We start from the raw sequence: 24,738 nt of genomic DNA, 5'->3' as shown, positions 1-24,738 counted from the left end.
AACTAATGGGTAAATTGTGACATTTTAAAATTTTGACCTTTTGATTTTTTATTTATTTTTTTCCGACTATTTTTGCGAAAAACTTCTATCTGAACCGGACTTAAGTGAATGGATGTAATGAAGTATGAGTTTAATTTGAACTCGAGAAAAGATTAAGGAAGGTAGGAAAAAAAAAAATTGTCTATTAACAATCCATTGTGAGGTAAAGCAAAAAACCAACATGAAAATTTAAATTTTGTAAATGACATTAGTTGTGATTCAAAATAATAGTGCGAATCTTGAATAATAATAATGTAGCTGATTTTTTTAATGGATTCAAAAAGTGGAAGAGTTCAAATGTAGTGAGCGTCAATCCAAACAAGAAATTTGTTTGTTTCTCTTTTTTAATTTTTGATTAATTGTGGCTCTGCTTTGGAATTTGAATATCCAAGACATGATTAGCTTATGATGATCAAGATCACATCTTTTTTTGGTGCATCATGAGGTCAGAAAGATATTTGACATATTTCCACTATCAATATTATTATAATATTTTGGAAATAACACTTTCTGTTTTACTTGGAATTTTCAAACAGAGTTTTTGAATAGTTGAAGTGAATTTTGTATTTTAGTGAAAATTTTAAATTATTTTAATTGAAGTTATTTACTTTTTAAATGTATTTAATTTCAGTAGGTTTAAAAAGTAAGTAATACAATGTTTCTTAGATTTTTTCACAAGTATTTTATTTTTAGGTATGTATAGGTTAGGTGTATTTAAAAAAAATAAATAAATAATAAAAAATCGACTAAAATATGAAATAGGATAAATTGTAAATACACTCCTGACGTTTACTTAAAATACAAATTGTCGCTTGTGGTTCTACAAATTACATCACACCCCTTTGAAGTTTTAAATTTCATAACAAATGACTATTTTTATTAATAAATCATTAATTTAATTAACAGTTCTTAATGATGTCAGAAATTTATTTCAATTAATAATTCAAGTAATTTTATTATTATATAAGAAAGCATTTAGAAATTTTATTTTTTAATTAATTATGTTCAATAAATTTTTTTATAAGGAGGTATTTGTAATTTTTTAAATCACAAGGAGTAACTCCTCTTTTAAGCAAACCTTAGGAAGTATATTTGTGATGTACGTTATGAATAAATAAATAAACAATTCACTAAGGTAAACAAAATGCAAAAAATAAATAACTCAAAAATTAAATTTAAAAAAAAAAACTATTTGAAAACTCAAAATGAAACAGAATACAAGCTTTAACGACCAATTTTGTTTGATTTTAAAATGAATTATGAACTAAATTGATCTTTATAATTTTAAAATTTTATGAATTGAAAACTAAATGTAAATTTTTTTAAATCGAATCAAACCAGAAAAATTATAAAAAGATCCGTTTTTGTTTAGGGCTGTGATTGAGGCCTCGAAAATGAGGCTCGAAATTGCCTCGAATGCAATTTTTTTTTTTTTCTGGGCTAATACATTGCAAAAAAAAAAAATAATAATAATAATAATAATAATAACAAGCAAAGCATCAACCCAGCAAAAAAAAAAAAAAAAGAAAATTTGAACCAAATTTGAGCTAAAAAATTTGAGGCCTCAATCATTTTTGTTTTGTTTAAACAGAAGACACGCAATGATAAAGTTGTAATAATTTAAATAAGACCCACTAAAACAACATAGTACACGTCCTCATAACCATAACTACTCTAACTTGTCTTATGATTTGGTTTAATTAAAAAGAAATAAATGATGAAAAGTAAAAAAGATAGAAAATAAAGTAAAAGAAAATAAAATAAAATATTTTCTCATATGACTTTGATTAGAATGAAAATTTTACAAGAAAATAGAAATTCTAATTATAAATAACTACTTGTATTTTTTGCAAGTAATTGGAAGCTTAGTTACTCTGTTATTATGAATTGTCTAAGAAAATAAATTTTGTATAACGTCCACCACTTTTATGCTAAATAAACTCTAAAAAAAAAAATTTATTACCAAGCATATGGCATACTACTTTGAGTATAGCAGTACCATTTTGCTTATAACCTCAACCACATTGAGACAACCAATACCTCTTCATAAATTGAACCAAATTCTTCATAATCAAAGCCTTGTTATTGGACATGACTGTTGTGCTTCAATTTGATGTTTATTATGAGCTTATTTTTATCATTCAAGCCGTTCATTTTGTAGGGTTCGTTGAGTACTTCATGCCTACCACAAATTATATTTACCGGATATCAATAACTATGTGATCGAATGACATAATTTTTACAGCAATGATTCAGACCACTAATTTTGGTGCTCTAATAGAGCACTAATGACATGGCAATGAATAAAATAAAATAAAATAAAATAAAAACAAACCAAGATCAAAACATCACATCACTGTGGGTGGAGCCCACTGCCAACTCATTACAGCTACCTTTAGAGCTCAAAATTAGAGCTCCAAAGCATTTTCCTAATTTTTATGTTATTTCTCAAAAGAAAAACTTATTGTTTGTTTATTTAATTAATTTCTTTTTTTGATAAATGTAACTCGATGATATAGTTATTGATATCTAATTAATAAGATTTGTGGTAAGCATGAAGTATTTAACGAACCCTACAAAATAAACGGTTTAGATCATAAAAATAAACCCATAATAAATCTCAAATTGAGACACAACTCAGTAACCCTTCATCCCTCATTATTTGTGACGATAATACTCTCGACACAGATAATAACAATTTACACCTAGTCTCTATATTTTACTCATTGTATTATTTTGGTCGCTACACTTCAATTAACTCAGTTTTGATCTTTAATTTTGGATTTTGCATCAATTTGGTCTAATTAATAAAATCATTAGTGTTTTTTTAAGAAAATTTATCACTAAATTATTTGAGATTAACTAACTAAATTATAAAATTTATAATTTCGCTTTTAAAAATATGACACGTAATATCTATGTACATATTTTTCTTGAAGAAATGTTAAGAGTTATAACCAATTGGGCCAAATTGAGACAAATTCATAAATTTAAAGGCAAAATCAAACCAATTGAAATTATAAGGACTAAAATGACACAAGAATCAAAACACAGGAACCACCATTAATAGGTTTTTAATTTGGCTTGAATTGATTAGGTAATAGATTAGAATAATATGAAGAGTATAATAAGAACCAATTCAGTTTACCACTTTTGCATTCTTGTTGAGACGTCAGGTAAAGGATTGATTATTTCTTCCCACTATTGGGGTTTTGTTGTATTGAGTTTATTTTTTCATTTTTGGTTCTTTTCTTTTCATGTGTTCCTAGTTGGTATTAGTTGTTGGAATGATAAATTTGTATTGATAAGAAAAGAACAATAAGATTCACGATTGATTATTGATTTGACATGAATTGCAAGGGAAATCAGTTCGTGCATTGTTGTACCAAAATTGGAATGACCAACGGAAGGTTTCCATGTGGAAGTAAATAAATTTGTTTGTTTGTTTGTTTGTTTCTTTGTTTGAAGGAAGAAGAAGTTCTAAGCGGGTATGATTAAAAACTTAAATCACTGGGTGTAATGGTTGTGATGTGAATTTGAGTCTAAGCAGGACAACTAGTATTATTTTCTCTCGAGTTATAATTGCAAGACAACTATAAACGTGGAAAGAGACTTAACCATGATTTAGAACACTTGTCAAGGACCCAAACTTTATTGATGAGCACATCTATTAGCTTAATTAATATAACGTGGTTTTTGGAAAGTTGGTAAGAGCATCTCCAATGCACTAGGCATATAATACTTGTTAGTTAGAATGCCTAGTGTGATTCACTTTTTTCAATTCCAATGCACTAGGCATATGATTAGGCATTTTGGCTCAACTCATATTCACTAGCTACATGTAGCTAGCCTTCAACGCTAGGCAAAATGTATTCAATCATTAGGATCATTTCCCTCCATCTTTGTTGTTGACGTGGCATTCTATAAAATTAATAGTATTTGGATAAATAGCTAAAATAAAGAGCATGGTTGGAGTAAAAACATAAAACAGTTGATAGGCAAAATAAAATATATACTTTATAGTAATATTTGGATAGGTAAAATGCCTACTACCGTTGGAGATGCTCTAAAAGCTGGTTTTTTGACTTTTTTGAATCTATTGTCTTTTTTTAAGTAAAAAATATGAGGGGTGATGTGATTCAAAATAAGTAAAAAGCTAAAAGCTGACTTCTTTTTTTTCTTCCCAAAAGACCCCAATATTTTACATTCGGGGGGACAACTAAAAATTTAGAGAAACACGCATGACAAGATTTAAAGGCCTTTCAAGAACTTTGGTGGTTATCTCAAGTTGTAGGTGATTGCTCATGGTAAAAACATTCTAAAAAAATGTGAAGAGTAGAGTTGATAGTGACGAGAGAGTATAAGGGGTGGCAGAATTTGGTTGAACACACAAAAGCAGGTTCAAGATCAGATAAATTTTCAATAGCAACCATATATACGAGAATTGAAGGCATGACAAAATGTCACCATAAATACAATCAATTTAATTTTAATCGGTACCTTCAATCTCAGTTTATTCATGAATCAACGCCTTATCCTCAATTTTAGCTTCATTAGCTTAATTTTCTGTAGTTTACAAGTAGTTTTAAGCACATTTTAGATTTGTAATTTTTACTGTTTCTTGTATAGTGAGTTTACTTTGTTTGTAGTGTTCATCTATTTCCATCATCTAACTAAATTGTGAAGTTCTCTTTATTTTAAAAACAAAAAGGAAAGGTGTTGTTTGTTTCACGATGCATACATCTGTTTGATTAGAAGTCAATTCATCCATTTAGGCCAAACTTGAATCTAACATGCCCACGCACCAATCATCATCACGAGTAGGCCAAATTTGTGTTTCGTTTCTAAAGGAAAACAAAGAGGTCATCCATTTAAGACTGTTAGAGAATTTTCAAAAATAAAATGAGTTAACTTTTTATTGTTTTTCAGAACTTTCCTTATGTCCTTTGGAAAGCTTTTCGAGCCACTAAACCTTACATCTACCTGAACTGTTTTCAGGATCGGTAGACTATGTTAAACGGAAAAGATAACTCTTTCTGAGACCTTTGTCGATATTTTTAAACTCTCTAATGTTATCAATCAACTTTGTTGTATCTTAACGGCGAATTCACTAGTAACCTGATGCACACTATCTAGTAAGGGCAACATTATCGTCATTTTAAGAAATTTTGAATCAACAAAGAGTTGACATTTATTTTTATTTTTAAATAAATTACAACTCAATGGTAAATGGGGTACATAATTGTAAAATTGTGAAGATCTTGGATGATAAAAAAAATTTCAACATACTAAAAACTTGCATTTCACCTTTTATTAAATATTTGGATAAATTACACTTACCTTCCATGCAGTTTAGAAAAAATATAATAAATTCTACACTTTTAACATAATTATACTAACAACTTTTTTATTAAAATTAAAGTGTCTGAAACTAACACAAATGGTGGGTAGACACTCAAATAAATAAAAATGAATATATATTTTAGTTGAAAATAAATGAATTTATCATATGACTAACGAAATATTAAAAAAAGAACCTAATTATTATGTAAATTAAAATTTTAAAAGAAGTGAATATAATTATATTAAAATTTCTTATAAACGTCAAAAATAATAAATATACTTTATCCTAAATATTTTTAATTTCATAAGTTGCAGTGTAGTTTCCCTTTATTTTTAGAGTGCATATACAGTACCTTTTAGTGGGACTAGTGAGTCCAAAATAGTTAACCTCAGTCATTAAGAGCCTGTTTGGCAAGTGGATTTTGGACTATTTTTTTTTTTATCTAAATTCATAAAAAATAAAATAGATTAAAATAATTAAAAAGACAAAATATCAAATTAAATTTATAATCACTTCATTTTTTTTTTCTCATAAACATCACATCTAATTATAAAAAAAAAAATTAATCATCTTCTTAAATACAAAAATTTTAGTCTACTAAAATAGTCAAAAACTAAAATAGTCTATTAAAATAGCTAACTTTCCAAACACCCACTAAATATTGCTTGGAATGATATACATAAGTATATTTTTTTCTTTTTAAGAAAGATGTATAAAAAAATATAAAAGTGATGTGACTCAAATAAGCATATTTATTTAATTTGTGGCAAATAATACTTAAATTAACCAATGATTTGATTGTCTTCTTCAAATAAATAAATGTGATTGTATGCTGCATGAAGAGAGTTAAACAAAGGGATTAGATTCCTTCAATCTAGTCATCTACGTTGAGAAACTAGTTGAATCTAGCCATTTGAATAATAAATATAATTTTAAGGATAATTATTTGATTTTTGTAATACTGAAACATATAATTATTACTATTTAATTATTTATATATTTTATATAAATATTCTATTCAATAAAATCTTAAAAATGATCAATTTAAATATCAAAATTGACCAAAAAATAAGCTCATCACAAGTTACCGAACCCTAAACGGATGGGCATTAAGGGTAACTATAGGAAATTCTAATATAAATAATCTTGGAAAAGGTGTATTATATGCCCATTTGGTTATATTATTATTATTTTAATTATGATATTATTGTAATTATTATTTATAAGTTATTTAGTTATATCTGATATTGTATTTTGTTATGATATTTTTTTAAATTATGATCAAAAAAATATAAAATTATATTATTTTTTTAATTATAAAACGCATATTGTATCCACCTTGTTTCTTGATTAGATACACAAACGTGCAAAAATGAAAATGAAAACGAAATAGGTTTTATTTGGGATGTGATTTAACTTTTTGATTTTTTTTTGTTATTTTAGCTTAACGCTAAAAAAATCTTGTTTGGATTGAATTTTTTGAGTTTTTTAACTTTTATGAGAGAAAAATAAAACGATTATGGTTTGAATATAACATTATAGGTCAAATTCGAAATATGGTTAAAAGCTAATTTTTGACTTTTAATCTGTTTTGGGTTACATCACCTCTCTATTTTTTTACATATATTTTTTTTTAAATCTAAAAAATCAGTTTTTAACAAACTTTTTAAAGTAATCCTTATCTTATTAACGTTAGTTTATTTTATCTTTTCATAATTATTTTAGCTCATCAATCTCATTTTAACTTATGTCAAACGATAGCTAAGAGGTGGACGTAGGTCGGTTGCGGCCGCGGAACCTCCAATATGTCATCTGTCCGCCAGATTGGTGAATTAAAGAAAATCAATCCACATCTGTCTGTCAATTCAGCGAATGTGGATTGAACAGATTGATGGATGGATACGAATCGGTCTAGCGGTTTAAAATTTTATAAATTTTCAACATAGTTCAACTTATGCACTTCTTCAAAAAAAAAATAGCATTGCAGTTAATGACTTAAAAAAGTATTACAATCACTATATGTCTTATCTAAAGAAAGCAAGTTTAAAATTTTAGAATATTACAATCATTGCATGTCTCATCCATATATTACAATCACAGCTAGGGGTACAACTTGGGCAGGCTCAACCTGAGCAACCCGAACCCAAACCGAATTTTTTTAGTGCTTGGATAAGATATTTTCAAATTCGGTACGGGCTTAAATAAAAATTCAGAAACCCAAATTAAATTTGAGCGGACTTAAGCAAAGATATTAAACAATCCGAGCAACCCGAAACCCGAATTATACATGTATAGATATATAAAAACATTAAAGATATATATATATATATATAAATATAAATTATTAGTCATTACATGATATTAAAGTAATTTAGATTATTAAATCGTATTGAATATATATTATATATCCAAATAATATAAAATCTTACTTTTTTTATTTTATTTTCACTCATAAATTGTAAAGATTACTATAGCGGTATCTCTCTTACATTATATAAATTATTTGTTTTGATTGTATTAATGATTTTCTATGTATAAAAAAAAACGTAAATATAGTCAAATTTTAATAATTTAATAATGTAGCTGCAAAAAAAATAAATAAACTACAATTTGGTGATTCACAACATGTCTCATCCATATAAAGTATTACAATATGTGGTTCTTAAAATATAAAATAATTCAAACCACCAAAACCATGAACAGTGTAGCAATAGAGATTGTATGCATTTGTATTGTTACATCTATATCTGTTTTTTAAAACAAAAACCAACCAACATATATTATCTTTTTTTTATTAATTATTTTTAGAGTTAGATTTAAAAATCAAAAAATATAGATAAATAATATATTTATTTTTTTCAATTCAAAAAATATATTCAAGTTGAAAACTCTTTTTCAACCGAATATATTCATCAAAAATATTTAAACTCTTTTTTAATTGAAAATACAAATAAAATATCTAAACAAATTGAAGGCACAAAGTCTTACAAATTATTAGAGGTGCTCGCGATTTTGCTATTCAGTTGCGGCCAAATGAGCCTTAAATCTATCATTCTTCCAAAACTAGATGAATTAAAAAAAAGTAATATACTTGTCATCACACATTCGTCCAAAATATAACAAAACAATTCAATTTAATCAGTTTAAGCGGATCAATATATTCACTACCCATCCTACAATGATTTCATAAGGAGAAAAGCAAACCCAAAAAAAAATATAAAATAATAAAAACTTGTGTTCCAAGATTAAGGTTTTTCACAACTTTCCACAAATATTACTATATTAATATTTTATTTTTTATTTTATTGTTATTATTATTTTTGCAGGAATGTCAGAGAGTGAGATTAGTGGGCAATGAACAACTCTTGTTTTCTTTAATGTATCAATACAATACTTGTTTGTTGAGTTCTGATCTCTCTTAGTTTTTTATGTGTTATAGATGCGTGTGTTTTCTCTGTCCTCATACACCTCTCGTTGCTTCACACATACTCTCCTCTCTCTCTCTCTCTCTCTCTCTCTACGCCAGTTGAAAAACCCACATATCTTGGAATTGGGATCCTCCCCTTGAGGCCCCTCCTTCATTCCCTCCTTGTAGGGGCTTTCGGGTCCACTTTGAGGCCCATTTTTGATAATCCGAACCGTTCATATTTTTAGATTTATTCAGTATATCATACCTGTAAAAAATCAAGTTGATCGAATATCATAAAGTATGTGTTCGGAAAACTGTTTATTAAAAAATAGTTTGTAGTCCCAATTTTCTGAACGCATACTTTCTGATATCCGATCAACTTGATTTTTTACAGGTATAATATACTGAATAAATCTAAAAATATGAACGGTTCGGATTATCAAAACTAGGCCTCAAAGTGGACCCGAAGGCCCCTGCAAGGAGGGAATGAAAGAGGGGCCTCAAGGAGGGGATCTGGACTCCATATCTTGTGCACCAATTGACTAAAAAGCATTTGCAGAAGCAGAGACTACCTCTTTCTGTTTGTCTTATTGCATCAATCAGAATATGATTTCTCATTCTCTCTCCTCACATCTCTGTCTCATTTGGGTTGTTGATCTTGTTATATAATTTTTTTTTGGATTCGGTTTCCTATAAAAGATTCCTAATTTGTGGGTTTTGGATTTCTTTATTTGGGTCATGGATGTCTCTTGTGATCTTGAAGTGGATGTCAATGGAGAAGAGATTTTCATTGTAGACAAGGTAAATTCTCTCTGTTCTTAGCTTACACTTCTACTTTGTCTTTGTGAAGAAACTGTTTCTGTTTTGTTTCTGTCCCCAAATTGTATTCTTCTACATTAATTTGTTCATTATAGTTTGGTTTTGTCTTCTGTGACGAACTTCTATCACGGGTAATTAATTCTTCTGTTCTGCTCTGTTTGGTTGCTGCGAAAACGTTGGGGAAAGAAAGCTTAATTTTATTTTATTTTTTTGGGTCCCTAGAAAACAAAATCTATCCTCTACTGAACCCAATTTGGCTTTAGCTGGAACAACCTTCTCATCTTTTGGAAACTCTTGAACATAAGATTGAAAAAATCTTTTTTTCCTTTCTTTTTACTGCATTTTCTCAGCCACCCAATGCATTGTACATAATTATTTCAATTGTACTTCTCACACATTCTAGTCTTTTTTCTAGGAAATGTAGAATTTCTTGCCTTAACAGTTCTTTGTTTCTTCACATCTTCTTGTGATTTGACTTTTTCAATATTGGAAGTTATTTTCATTTAATTATTTTGTTTTTATTCTATCAACCATATTTGCCCCTATTTTGCAGCAATGTGGGGCTAACTTTTTTCGGATTTTAGTTCTCGTCTATCTCAGTCAATTGTCTTTACCATTTCCACATATTGAACACTTAATCCTCTCTGTTTCATAGTTGCGATGGACATACCTTTTTTTTGGTTTTGTTTTTTTCAGTTCCTAAGATTACAACACAACTTTAAAATCCAAAATATCATGGTCTACAATTGTTTTTCAATTTTAAATAAAAATATACTAAAATGGATCTTTCACAACCATTGATAGGTTTAGTAATTAGCATCCTACTTTTGGCTCTACACTCATTTATTGATATTGTTATGGGTTTTAAATTTTCATAACTTTATTTGCTTCTTTCACTCCTTTTAAGAGTGGCATATGGTTATTACTGTTCTTTCCCTCCTTTGCTGGGAATATCAGCAGACATCTTTTAATGAGTCCCCTCAACAATTTATTGCCTATAACGACCTCTCATCATTCTTTTGCAGACATTGGTACAGATTCCCCTTTTCATCCCATTTTTTGGTTTGCTAAATTCAATGCCTTTGTTGGGTTTTAAGTACTGAAAGGTTCCAATTTGAAAGTGATTGAGGGTTGTCTTATATTATATATTGCCTTGATTACCATTAGTTATTTAGCTTGAGTTTGTTCCTTTGCCTTCCATGTTTTTCTACCTTACTCAATAATGTATTGCCTTCTAATTCCTTTTTCCATTTTCTTTTTGAATTAGCTCTTGATTGTGCTTGGATAGTTTATCTTTGTTTTTGTGTTTTTGTTTTTTTTTGTTTTTTTGTCTTCGTTTTTTTTGTTTTTTGTTTAACACTGTTGTCTAATGAATATTTGCAGAAAATATTATCTTCTTATTCGGGTAGAATAAGTAAATTATTCGGTAAATCAACGAGTGCAACACGGAGTCTGAAAGTGATATTCCATGACTTCCCAGGAGGGGCAGAGAGTTTTGAGCTTATGACAAGGTTTTGCTACAACGGAAAATTTGAGATAAATCCCTTAAACCTTTCTCTCTTACACTGCATTGCATATTTCATGGAAATGAACAAATCTGTCTCCAAAACCCCCAATTTGCTCGAGCAAACTGAGAAATCTCTAGATGAGATCAGGTACTGGACATGGTCAGAGCTTTTGTTAGCTTTGAAGCAGTGTCAAGATTTGCTTCCCGTTGCGAATTCTTCTGGTGTATTTAAAAAATGCTTGGATTCTCTAGTTGGAAGGATAGCATTGGCCAGCGAAACGAGTCCATGTCCATCTACTTCTTCACCTGATAGCTCTGTGATTCGGTTTTCTTGTGACACTAGAAGCACTGAAAGCTTCAAAAATGGCTTCTTTCGAGCAACATGGTGGTTTGAAGATCTTGTGGCTTTGAATCCTAATTTGATTGAAATAGTAACAAAATCACTTGTTTTGAAGAAATTCGACCATGCCATCATAGGTAGGTTTCTCTTTTATTACCAGAAGTCAAGGTTTATTCTTGCAACATCCGATGAGAAGCGCATAATCACCGAGACTATAGTCAATACGCTCTATTCTCTAGATTGGAGCATGATTTCTTGCAAGAGCTTATTTGGGATTCTTAGAGTTGCTTTGAATTTAAACATAAGCAAATGCTGCAAGAACAAGTTAGAGAGTATGATTGGTTCACAGATCGATCAAGCAACGCTAGATAATCTGCTCGTTCCATCCCCAACAAGAGCAAATTATCTATATGACGTAAATCTGGTCCTAAGGTTTTTGAAGTCATTTCTTGGCAAAGGACTATGTCGCATACCATTGGTACAGTTGAAGAAAGTTGCTAGCTTGATGGACTTGTACATAGCAGAGGTAGCACCAGATCCTTGTTTGAGACCGTCAAAGATGTCAGCTCTAGTTGTGGCCCTGCCCGATTCTTCCAGAGACTCTTTTGATGCAATCTACCATGCCATCGACATGTATCTAGAGGTATTAATTACTCTTGCCTCTTAATTTGCGTTAAATGACCTTGAATTGTTTGTAATCTTCTTTATTATATAAGATATATCCCTAGATCTTGTTTTAATTATTTTCACTGCATGGGTCCTGGTACAGGTCCATGCTGGTTTATCTGAAGAGGAAAAAATAAATGTCTGTTATGGGCTGAATTACGAGAAGCTCTCCCCAGAAGCTTTCAACCACCTTGCTCAAAATGAAAAATTCCCCTCAAAATCGGCTGCCCAAGCTCTCATCTCTCAGCATGGCAAGCTCAAAAGCTTGCTCCCAGTGACCGACCAATCAAAATCATTTATCGACTCACCATGTAGTTCTGTGGACATTGATACCGAGGGAAAGAAAGATGACGCCTGTGAACAAATTGTGCTTTATGCCGGAAAGCTTGATCTCTCGGCTGAGAATGAGAAGCTCAGATCACATTTGCAAGGTATGCAATGGAGGGTGCTGGAATTGGAGAAAGCTTGTAAGAAAATGCAAACCCAAATGACAAAGATCATGAAATCAAGATTGTCAAGCCATAGTAATGCTAGATCCTTACCCAGGCTATGTTCATGATAGAGATTTCTCATTTATTTTTATTATTCATAATTATTTCCCTACTTGTGTATGTACATAGCATGAAAAATGAGCTTTTTTGATTTTAACAGCTCCTTTTTTTAACTTCTGCAACATTAAAGGCAATTGAGAGCAGTGTCTTTTACAGAGATTGGAGTCTTGGATGGCTGTATATAAAACAGAGAGGGAAAAAAAAAACAAAAAAAAATGTTGTGTTGTTTTATGAAGTGTTTATTCTCTGTGGTGCGTAACATGTGGAGCTAAGGTTAAGTCCCTTTCCATGTCTCACAATCATGTTGGGAGCAATTGGGATACAGCAAGTTGGCATGAAATCGCAATAATCACATAAAGCTGATGATGTTTGATCAACATCTTTAAATTGTGCTTGAAATGATTCACCCATATTTATCCACAATTATTCCCCCAATCCGATCCTTCCACTGGATGTTTTCTTGCATCCTTATCATTTGATCCTGCAAATTCTGTCACAATTTGAAAAGAGAAATGTCGTGTGTACACACACACACCACAAACCAAAAAAAAAAAAGAAAAAAAAGAAAAAAAAAACTACAATAACAACGTAGATTTGTTCTGAGCGTGGTGAAATTTCCAATCACATTGATTTTTCTGTGCACATTTCTATTCCAACAATTTTTCCGAAACGTTATATTGGTCTGCCAGTTTTTTTTATCAGTATATCAACGTATTTGTTGTGGTCAAAGTAATTTTTTTTTTAGATAATAGAAATAAATATGCAGGTAGGTTACTTCATATACCCGTCAGGGAACATTATCTCACCGCACCTAAGGTGCATCTGCAGGAAACCCACCGCACCTACATTAAGGCCAAAGCCAAGGCGTCCTCGTGCTTTAGACTCTAAGAAGTAGGTTCAACCATAGCATGAGTCTATGGAGACTCGAACTCAGGTTTTGCGCAAGGAATTTAAAGGTCTTACCACCGAATCAGCTACCTATTATAATGTGTCAAAGCCAAGTGTTATTTCGTAAAAAATATTAATTCGTCAATAATTTAGAATAGATTAAACTAATATCAATGGTTTATGAGGGGTGTTGTTATGTAAAAAATATTAATTTCTTTAATAAATTAGAATAGATTAAACTGATATCAATAGTTTAAGAGGGTAGTTATTCAAATTGATAGTTCAAAAAATTAAAGTGACACAATTGTACTGGTTTAACACAACAAAGTGAATTTTTCCCAAATAAAATTTTCGTCTGATAGTTATTTTGGGAATTAAGCTATTTTATTTAACTCTTTTCTTTTCTTTTCTTTTCTTTTTTAATGAAAAGTGTGTAAAAGTAGAGATAAGACTTCATTTCTTTATAGTGACATTGACTTGCTAATTTTTGTTTTTATTGATTTTTTTTTTTAATATTTGAAGCAAATGTTTTAATTTTAGATACACCTAACATAAATATACTTAAAAAGTATACTATTTGTGAATTTTTAAAAAAAAATTTTTACTAAATACCAAAATTACAAGAAAAACAAATTAAAAATTCAGTACATTTTCGTATTCTTATGTATTTATTAATTTTTAAATTTTTTTCCACAAATATTTTACTTTTTAAGTACATCTACGTTAGGTGCATCCCAAAAATCAAAAAAATTACTATATTAAAAAAAATAACTTTAAAAAACACACACCAAAAAAAAAAACAATTTTCAAAAAAATTGAATTCAAAAATTAGAACCAAATAAGGTGAATTATTTTAGTTGATTTTTTTGATTTCTTATAAAAAGACCCCCCCAAAAAAATTGAAAGAATAATTGACTTTTTGACGTTTTAACCATTTTCTTTACTCAGTTCTGTTGGGTAGCTCGAAACTTGGCTACCCCGAATAACTCGAATATGAAAAATGGCGCAATTTTCAAATTTTTTTTTTTTTTTTTCATCTTCCCTTGTTCCTCTCTTTTCTCTCAACATTTGAGAACTCACTCTAACAAAATTGAAGCAAGATGATAAACAAATCAACAAAATGATGAACAGATCTGATCAACAAGATGATCAACATATTTGATTTACCAATCTTCCTTCGTTCCTCTCTTCATCTTCTTCCTCTATTTTCTCTCTCTAAAAATTACCAAACTCACTATAAAATTGAAGCAAGATGATGAATAGATTAACAAGATGATGAACAGATCTGATTTAGAAAAAAATATGTATATGTTGAACAAATTTATGTTTAACAGATCTGATATGTTTATGTGAGATGAAGTTAAAACAAAAATTATAATCAACTTGTTAAACAGATCTGATCTGATCTGTTTTGTTGATTTTCAAAAAAAAAAAAAATTTGAAATAATAATAATCAACAACAACATCTTCATCAACATCATCACCATCAATACATCATCATCGGCGAACATCTTCATCAATAGCAACATCATCATCATCAACACATCATCATCGCCATCAACATCTTCCTCCTCCGCCATCACCACCATCACCGTCTTCTTCTCTTCCTCATCATCTTCCTCTTTCTCTCTTCTCTATTTCTCTCTGGGTTTGGTTCAACCTTTGAGAGAGAAACGAGTAGTGGAAGGGAAAGAAAAAAAAAAAAAAAAAGAATCAAAATCAAAACGATGTCGTTTCCGAAAATCGGCCCATTCGGGGGAAAATGTTTCGAGCTACAAAACATTTTCCTTACTCCATTCCTCTCAGAATATTAGTCCTTCATTTTTTATTTCATTGTCCCAAAATATTGGTTAATTTTCAAAAAATATGGACTAAAATAGTATAAATTTCCTATTTTATCATTATTTTAATTTCATTAACACAAAAAGTATAATTTTTTTTTAAAAAAAAAAACACAAAGTATAATTATGATAATTGATGTTTCCAAAAAAAATGTACTCCCTCCATTCCATTTTTTTGTCCACCTTTTCATTTTGGATCGTCCCAAAATATTTGTTCACTTTTTATTTTAGGTATTAAAATTTTTTAAATTTCAAAAATTACCCATTATACACAAGTATAAACACATTTTAAAATTCAAAATCAAATGATATTATGGTAAAAATATTTTAAATCTTGAATTGACATGTAATGATTGTTTGCCTCCTCAGTAATGCTACCTAGCTCAAAACCTTCCTTCCCTGACCCCCCCCGGTCGTTTTGAATTTTTTTTTTTCCAATAACGCAGAAGAGGAAGAAGAAAAATCAAAAAAGAAGAAGAAGAAAGAAGAACGAGAAAGGAGGAAGAAAGGACGAAGATGTTTTGTTGTTCATCATCTGATCAACAACATCATCATCATCAGCTGATCTTCATCAACATTATCATCAACAATCATCTTCAGATTCAGAAAAAAAAAAAAAAAAAAAAATCAACTATCTTCATCAACAGAACATCTTCATCATCAACCATCGTCATCAACACCATCATCATCAACAGAACACATTTTCAGGAAAAAAAAAAAAAAAAAGAGGGGGGCTTTGATTGATCTGAAAAAAAAAATTGGAGGCGATGGCGACATCATTCCCTCTTCCTCTTCCTCTTCCTCTCTCTCTTCTTCTGTCCCTCTTCCTCTTCCTCTCCCTCTTTCTATTTCTCTCCCTCTATGTAGACATAAGGAGAAAAAAAAAAAAGAAGAGAGACTACCCAAAACGACGTCGTTTTGGGCAGTGGGGGATTCGGGGAAGAAAAATTTGGGGGGAATTTTCCCCCCTCAATAAATTAGATTTTTCAAAATGGACAAATAAAGTAGAACAGAGAGAATACTATCAAATGGTAATTTTGAAAAGTCAATATTTTTAAAATGTAATTAATATTTTGGGATAGATGGAGTAATAAATTATCCATTTGGCAATAGGGTTGTTTGTTACAGATTCTAAGAGGTGATTATAATTTATTTTAATTTAAGAGTCGGTGCCAGACTATTTGGTACAACTGCTATTTATAAGTTATTAGACAAAAATAATTTAAATAAGCTAAAAAAAAATTAATTTTTCAAAAGCTGATAGAAAAATACTTTTAATTTTTCCTTTCTAATTATTAACTTTTAACTTAAAATAATTCCTACCACACATCCTAATCGGGTTGTTTGTTACAGTTTTTGGAGGTGGTTATAGTTTATTTTAATTTGATAGTTTGTGTCAGACTGTTTAGTACAATTTTTACTTACAATTTTTAAACAAAAATAACTTAAATAAACTGGAAAAAAAAATGATTACTTAGGCCTCGTTTGGAAACCCTCCTTTTTTAGCCAAAAAGTCAAAAAGTTACTAAATTAGACAAAAAGCCAACAACCCATACTAAAAAGTCAAAGATTCTCTTTTCTCTCTACTTTTTTCACATCTTTTCGTAAAAAGCCAAAAAGTCATCCCAAACATACTAGTTTTTTTTAACTCATATTTTAGCCAAATAATTAAAAAATCACTAAATTAACCTATTCCCAAACGAGGCCTTGGAATATGAGATAGAGATACGTTTAACTTTTATTTTTTAATTATTAATTTTTAACTTAAAAAAACTCTACCAAATCGGACCAATAAACCTACGTATAGTAGTTGACTTGACTTGACTTGTAAACGGGATAGGATTGTGTCAGAGCTAATATTGAACCAACAATGTTACAGATCACTAAATTTTTACCACTAACACCACCGCTAATGATGTGGCAAGTAAAAAAAAAAAAAAAAGCAAAAACTAAGACACAAAACACATGTGGTAGCGAGTGGGATCCACTGCCACATCCTAATGCAACTACTAATTAATGGTCTGTATCATTTTTCAATATTGAAATAGGCCAGACAGCATCATTAAACAAATGATGCGTAATTATTCCTAACACAGTTAATTAGTTATAGTTTAGGCATAGGTGCCTAATTATTCCTTAACAGCATTCTGATTTTTATGGTTTTTCTAAAATTAAAAATTAAAAATTAAAAAATAAAAACTCTGCAACCAAGTGGTGATTTATGGGAGCAAGCCACCCCCTAATTCTCAATATTATTTATTGTGAATCAACACAGGCCAATTAGTTAACCAAAAATCTTTTCACTTGCTTTAAAAAAATTAACTATTCAAGTCTTCTTCATCCAAAACTATAATATACAAAAATAGAATGACTACTGTGTGGAAAGCACAACTATTGTTGTGTAGTCATATGAGCATATTTTGGAGCCTTTTTGATTGATCTCAACTTTTCATATTTTATAATTTATTGAGTATAATATACTTTCAAAAAATTAAATTTATCGTTAATCATTTAATCGAATTGCATTTGTATCTACAAAAATAAATAACAATTGTGATTTGAAATGTAAAATTGAATTTAAATATGATTGGATAAAAGAGTTTAATGATATATGATCAACTTGATTTTTTACAAATATGTTCTACTTGATATATTTTAAAATGTGAATAGTTCGAGTCATCGAAACGGGCTCAAATGACCGTACAACAGTGACTATTATGTCCCCGTATAGCAGACACCCCATCTCCATAATGTACTCACAAAAATGATTAAAAAAAATAAGATAAAATAAATCCAAATTCTATTTAGAGGGTCTGAAGAAAATAAATTTAATTGGTCTTGAAGAAAAGAATTGGTCCTCAATTAAAAATAATAATAATAATAATAAAAGAGTATAATTTTTCCTTCTAGAAGAATGGGTATGAAGATGAAAGGATAGGATTAACTCCAACGGTTTGGCATGGTGATGATGCCTAAAAAGTGGGGGTTTGGTCCCTCTAAAGTCTCTTAGATTCAACTCCCTCACTAACAAAATTTCTTAGCATCACGAACCATAGGTTTTAAACCTTCTTCTGAAAAACTTATTTGGATATTCTACATAAAAATAAAATAAGAAAAAAAGAAAAAGCAAAAAGAATAAGTATAAACTACTGTTAAAATCTTTCGTTATAATTAATGTTTAATTGGGGAATAACCCATCAATGGGGGTAGCAAAAAGTATTTAAAAAAAAGAAAAAGAAAATTATAATCTTAATTATTAATATTTATAATATTTTTCATTTATTTATAACTATTTTACACTAACATAATGTTAGTGTGATTTCCCCATGTTTTGAAAGGTTGTACATTGCTTTCGTAAAATACAACTCCTTATTCTTGACAAATATAATTCTTTTTTTAATTCAGGATTAAGAAGAAACGAAGTAGTAGTTTATATATAAATAAATTAAAGATCTAAATATAAATTTTTAATTAAAATACAAGTTTAACAATTTTAATTCTATTTTAAAATTTCTCTCAATTTCTTGGTATTTTCAAATGTACTTAGGTCTTACTTGAGAATGTGCCATGTTATTTTATACTCTCTCTCTCTCTCTCTCTCTCTCTCTCTCTCTCTCTCAATAAATAAATAAACAAATAAACAAATAAAACGTCTTCAAATAAATAAATAAATAAACAAAAAGAATTACAAAAAAAAAATCAATTTTCCAATTCCATTTCATTTGCATAAATCCCACTCTATAAGAGAAAAATTAGAAATGAGCAGCAGATATACCGATCCATCCAAATTGATTGAACTGAACCGATCAGCCACATTTTGGACGGATGTGTGATGACGAGCGAATGATTGCGGATTATTTTTTTTCAATCCACCTAGTTTTGGACGGATGGTGGAATTGAGATTCTTTTGGCCGCAACCGAACCACTAAACCACGAACACCCCTAATAATTTGAAAGACTTTGTGTTTTAAATTTGTTTAGATATTCTATTTATGTTTTCAATTAAAAAAAATTTAAATATTCTGTTGAATATATTCTATTGAAAAAGAGTTTTCAACTTGAATATATTTTTTGAATTGAAAAAAATAAATGTATTATTTATCTATATTTTTTTATTTTTAAAACTAACTATAGAAATAATAAATAAAAATATGATATATGCTGGTTGATTTTTGTTTTCAAAAATAAATATAGATATAATAATACAGAGGCATACAATCTCTACTACTGCTTTGTTCATGGTTTTCGTAGTTTGATTTGTTTTGATATTTTAAGAATCACAGATTATAATACTTTTATATAATCCTTTATGTGGATGTGGCATACTGTGATTGTAATATGTGGATAAGACATGCAGTGATGGTAATATTTTAAAATTTTAAACTTTCTTTCTTTGAATGAGCTATGTGGTAATTGTAATATTTTTTAAAGTCATTGATTGTAATACTTTTTTCTTTTTTTGGAGGAAGTGTATAAGTTGAATTATGTTGAAAATTTATAAAATTTTAAACCGCCAAACTGATTCATATCTATCCGTCAATCCGCTTAATCTACATTTACCAGATTGGCTGATGAATGTAAATTGATTATTTCTAATCCGTCAACCTACTAAATAGATGGCGAATTGAAAATTTTGTGATTACAAGTAACCCGCACCTGTCCTTAAGAGAAATAATGTAAAAATAATTTTTCTCATGCCTAAAAATAATAATAAAAAAAAAGTAAGTGCCAACGCCGTCGTTTTGGGAGGAGTGGGCCTCGTTTGGCGTGAACATTGCTTCACTGGTACTAAGGAATATTCGTAACCGATTACCGAATCAGCCTGTCCCCTGTTCCAACTGAATTCACCAGCGACTTTAGCGGCGCAGAGCCGTTGGCCCCTCGTCACCGAGATGTTATTCGTTGGTCTGGGGCATCGCCATAGTGTCCCAACGGTATTATAATTACGGGTGAGCATGGTTCGGATTGGATCGGATTGGAATAAAATCAGGATCAATTTGTTATTTACAGTTCCTAAAAAATTAGAACCAATCCAATCCGTTTAAATCATGGAATCAATCCGAACCAATCCATTTAAATACGGATTGAATCGGTTTAGGACCACGGATTCACATAATTAAATAACAAAAATATATTTATAACACTTTAATTTTATAAAAATATAAACATAACGCTATATTAGTTCCACAATAGTAACATTTTTTTCTATAATAGCGACATACTGTTCTAAAATTTAAACAACCATAAGAAAATTGGTTTCACAATAAGTATTTAAACCATTACAACTTAAAACTAAAAATCAACAAACAAGAGTAATAAAAGAAGATATTATACGGTTTTAGGTTTGAGTTTAGATTTTATATAGAATTCAGAGAAGATACTATGGGGGAGGATGTATAATAAAAATATAGACTATTTGTATACGGTTCGGATCGGTTCCAATCCGGAACCGTGGGTTCAATCCAAAACCAATCCGTAAACTACGGATTTTTAATTCTTCAATCCAGAACCGAACCGCGGATTCAAAAAACCAATCCAAACCTATCGGATTGGACTGGACTGGATCGGATTACGGATTTCACGGATCACTTGCTCAGCCCTAATTATAATTGATAAAAAAAATGAGTGTGTTTGATTTCAGTTTTTTAAAAATTAAATTTTTTATTTTTTTTATTTTATTTTAGTGAATATTTTTATAATTTTAAGTAATTTTTTTTTATTTTTTTAGATATATCTTACTTAGATGTATTTAAATAGTATAATATTTGTGAAAAATATTTTAAAAAATTAATAAATATATAAAAATATGAAAAATGTAATGAATTTTTATTTTTTTTTTATAAATATTTTTGATATTTATTGATTTTTTTAAAGATTTTTTTTACAAATTTTATTCTTTTTAAGTATACTTATGTTAGGTGTGTTTAAAAATTAAAAAATTACTTAAAATATTAAAAAAAATTCATTAAAAACCAAAAATATGAAAAATAAAAAAGTAAATTTTTTTCTTAAAAGTATTTTTTGAAAACTAAAACCAAACCAAACAAACTTAATAAAATTTATAAATTTGTGTTAGTGATTATAAAATATAAAGAGATAAGATAAAATTATAATTGATAAGATATATAGTACGTGACTAGGAGTGTAAAAATGGCTCACGGCCCGTGGGCGGCCCAAATCCCGCCCACGGCCCAGGATGGGTCCGGCCAGTTTAGGCCCGAGCCCAGCTCGAGCCCCTGTGCCATCGTTTTGAAGCCCGACTTGACTCGTGGCCCAGTCTATCAGCCTGCTTAAGGCCCACTTAGGGCCCAGTCCAAAGCTTGGCCCGTCCAAGGCTTAGTGTATTTTTTAATGAAAAATAATAAAATTTTGATAGAAAAAATTTTAAAAAAATAAAAAAAAGAATAATACTTGAGGGCTCGAAAACCATTGCCCCGAATTGGCTCAAATACCCAAAACGGCGTTGTTTTGGGTATTCCTCCTTTTTTTTTTTTTTTTTCTTTTTCCCCCCCTTTTTTTGTTCCCTTCCCTTTTTGAAACAGAGAAGAAAGAGAAGAGGCAAGAAAAAGAGAGAAGGAGAAAAGATGAGAGAAGGGGAAGGAAGATAAGAGGAGACGGTGATGGTGGTGATGGCGGCACCAGTTGGCCAGTTGGTAGCTCTCTCTCTCTCTATGTCGGTAGGTGGCCCCCCCTCTCTCTCTCTCTCTCTCATATATATATATATATAGATGTGTGTGTATAGATCTGTCTGTGTAGTATGTTGATGATGATGTATTAATGGGATGAGAGGGGAGAAGATGAAGAAGAAGATTTGGTGTTGTTTTTTGTTTTTGTTTTTTTTGTTTTTTTGATGATTGGTTTATAGAATTTTTTTTTTTTTTTTTTTTTTTTTTTTTTTTTTTGTGATTGTTGGATCTGTCTGTGTAGTGTAAAGATCTAGTGTTGTTTTTTTTTTTTTTTTTTGATGATCTGTGTATAGAATTTTTTTTGTTTTTGTTTTTGTGATTGTTGGATCTATCTGTGTAGTGTGTTGATGATGCTGTATTAATGGGATGAGAGGGGAGAAGATGAAGAAGAAGATCTGGTGTTTTTTTTTTTTTTGATCTGTGTATAGAATATTTTCCAGCTCTCTCCCGTCTTCTTCTTCTTTATCTTCATCCTCTCTGTTTCAGAACAGAGAAAAGAAAAAAAAAAATTAAAAAAAAAATTCCAAAACGACCTCGTTTTGGATTCGAGCTATTTTGAGCCAACCTTTTTTCGAGCTACGTAGCAGCTTTGAAAAAAAAATAGTCAGGCCTACCCAAGCCAGAGGCTAGGTTCAAGCCCATCGGGCCTGCAGAAGGCTTGAATACCCCTGGAGTTGGGCCTAATTTTTTGGCCTATGAATCGGCCTGGCCCAGCTCGAATTTTGATGAGAGCCCATGAGATCCGACATGAGCCGGACCGAGCTAGGCTCAAGTGAGCCAAACCGAACCAAACCAAACCAAACCAAAATTATACCCCTATAAGTGAAGCTCTTGAATTAACTAACCATTTATTCTCATCCTCATTTTCACCAACACTGGACGACACGCGCTAGGGTTCCCACCCACAGTTGATTACAAAATTATTTTTTAATTACTTTATTTTTTATTTTTTTAAAATATTAGCATTATTTCAAAATTCAAAGAATAAAATAATATCAATTTATTATTCATTAATAATACAAAAAGTACAATTATAACAATTGATATTTCTAAAAAAATATACTATCAAAGAGTAATTTTGAAAAATTAATATTTTTAAAATATATCAAAAAAAAATTAGATTCTTTAAAAGAAACCATTATTTTGAGATGGTGGAAGTATTAGTCTTGTTAAGTTAATTTTTTTTAATGATTTATCATCATAATTTTGCCAATTGAATGTTTACAATTGGAATTTTGATCGGCCAGAATCTTTAAAATAAAGCATTTTTATCGGTCGAAATATCAATTATGTGTATTTAAACAAAACAAATTATGTAAATATGACTTGACCAATCTGCTGTGAAATATTTATTGAGTTAAAGTGAAAATAGTTTTTGTATTACATTAGTTCCATGAATATGCTATTCTATTTATACATGCTATGAGATAGGGATAGATACAAATAATGATAAGGATAGTATCATGGATGTATATCTGATATGGGAAGCATATCTCAACAGCCCCCCTCAAGCGAAAAATTCCAGGGGGCGAATTTGTAGCTTGTCCCGAAAGAAATGAAAGGATTGGGAAGGTAATCCTTTAGTAAAAATATCGGCGATCTGATCTTTGGTAGAGATAAATTGAATTTGGAGATCCTTACGAGCAACCTTGTCCCGGACAAAATGAAAATCAATTTCAACATATTTGGTTCGCGCATGGAAGACCGGATTGGCAGACAAGTAGGTGGCGCCAAGATTATCACACCAGAGAATTGGAGAAGAGGATAACTGAATACCAAGTTCAGTGAGTAAAGATTGTAGCCAAGAAATTTCAGCAGAAGCATCAGCTAAGGCTTTATATTCAGACTCAGTAAAGGATCGCGCCACTGTCTGTTGCTTGTGAGAAGACCATGAAATTAGATTATCACCAGGACAGATTGCATAACCACTGGTGGACTTGCGATCATCAATGAAACCAGCCCAATCGGCATCGGAAAAAGCTTGAAGATGAGTAGAAGAAGTGGGTTGAAGGAAGAGACCATAATGAGAGGTATTTTTGAGGTACCGAAGAATCCGTTTGACTGCCCGCCAATGGCCTTCGGTGGGAGAGTGCATAAATTGGCAAACTCAGTTGACGGAGAAGGAAATGTCCGGGCGAGTAAGAGCAAGATATTGCAAGGAACCGACCACCATACGATAATGGGAAGGGTCCTTCATAGGAGTGCCAATTGCGGAAGTGAGCTTGGTAGTAGTAGCAAAAGGTGTTTGAACGGGCTTGGCAAGCAGCAATCCTGATTTATGGAGGAGATCCAGGATGTGTTTGCGTTGAGAGAACAGTAGACCGTGAGAGTGTTTGCAAGCTTCAATGCCCAAGAAGTAATGCAAAGCACCAAGATCTTTGAGGGAGAACTCATGGCTTAGTTTATGAATAAGCTGCTGAAGAGAAAATGTGGAATTGCTGGTAATAAGAATATCATCAACATAAATAAGAATGTAAATCACAATACTATCATGTTAATACACAAACAACGAGCTATCAGATTTTGAGGCTGTGAATTGAAGCTGAAGCAAGAAACCCGTAAGACGAGAGAACCATGCACGCGGAGCCTGTTTCAATCCATATAAAGACTTATGAAGCTTGCAAACAAAGGAAGGATGAGTAGCATCA

General features: G+C 30.3%; 1 protein-coding gene across 3 annotated transcripts; it reads left to right on the top strand.

Annotated features, from left to right (window-relative positions):
* The first annotated feature begins 9,319 nt into the window (after positions 1 to 9,319).
* Positions 9,320 to 13,054, top strand: LOC114295344 (Phototropic-responsive NPH3 family protein). 3 transcript variants are annotated; one of them, XM_028239564.2, is made up of 3 exons: positions 9,320 to 9,593; positions 10,995 to 12,101; positions 12,228 to 13,054. In XM_028239564.2, exons 1-3 carry the CDS (start codon positions 9,531 to 9,533, stop codon positions 12,681 to 12,683), a joined length of 1,626 nt encoding a protein of 541 aa, XP_028095365.2. In that variant the 5' UTR covers positions 9,320 to 9,530; the 3' UTR covers positions 12,684 to 13,054. The 3 variants fall into 3 exon arrangements, with proteins under 3 accessions (XP_028095365.2, XP_028095367.2, XP_028095366.2); XM_028239566.2 differs by lacking the exon at positions 9,320 to 9,593 and adding an exon at positions 10,182 to 10,642; XM_028239565.2 differs by lacking the exon at positions 9,320 to 9,593 and adding an exon at positions 10,671 to 10,835.
* Positions 13,055 to 24,738: the final 11,684 nt, after the last annotated feature.

This window comes from Camellia sinensis, chromosome 7 (genome assembly GCF_055761805.1).
Source record: "Camellia sinensis isolate YWXY chromosome 7, ASM5576180v1, whole genome shotgun sequence".
Classification (NCBI taxonomy): domain Eukaryota; kingdom Viridiplantae; phylum Streptophyta; class Magnoliopsida; order Ericales; family Theaceae; genus Camellia; species Camellia sinensis.
This window is presented reverse-complemented; position numbering and strand designations above follow the sequence as displayed.

Coding starts and splice junctions, on each gene's coding strand:
- LOC114295344 (XM_028239564.2), top strand. CDS start 9,531: ATGGATGTCTCTTGTGATCTTGAAGTGGATGTCAATGGAGAAGAGATT. Junction 9,594..10,994: donor AGATTTTCATTGTAGACAAG/GTAAATTCTCTC, acceptor GAATATTTGCAG/AAAATATTATCTTCTTATTC. Junction 12,102..12,227: donor CCATCGACATGTATCTAGAG/GTATTAATTACT, acceptor GTCCTGGTACAG/GTCCATGCTGGTTTATCTGA.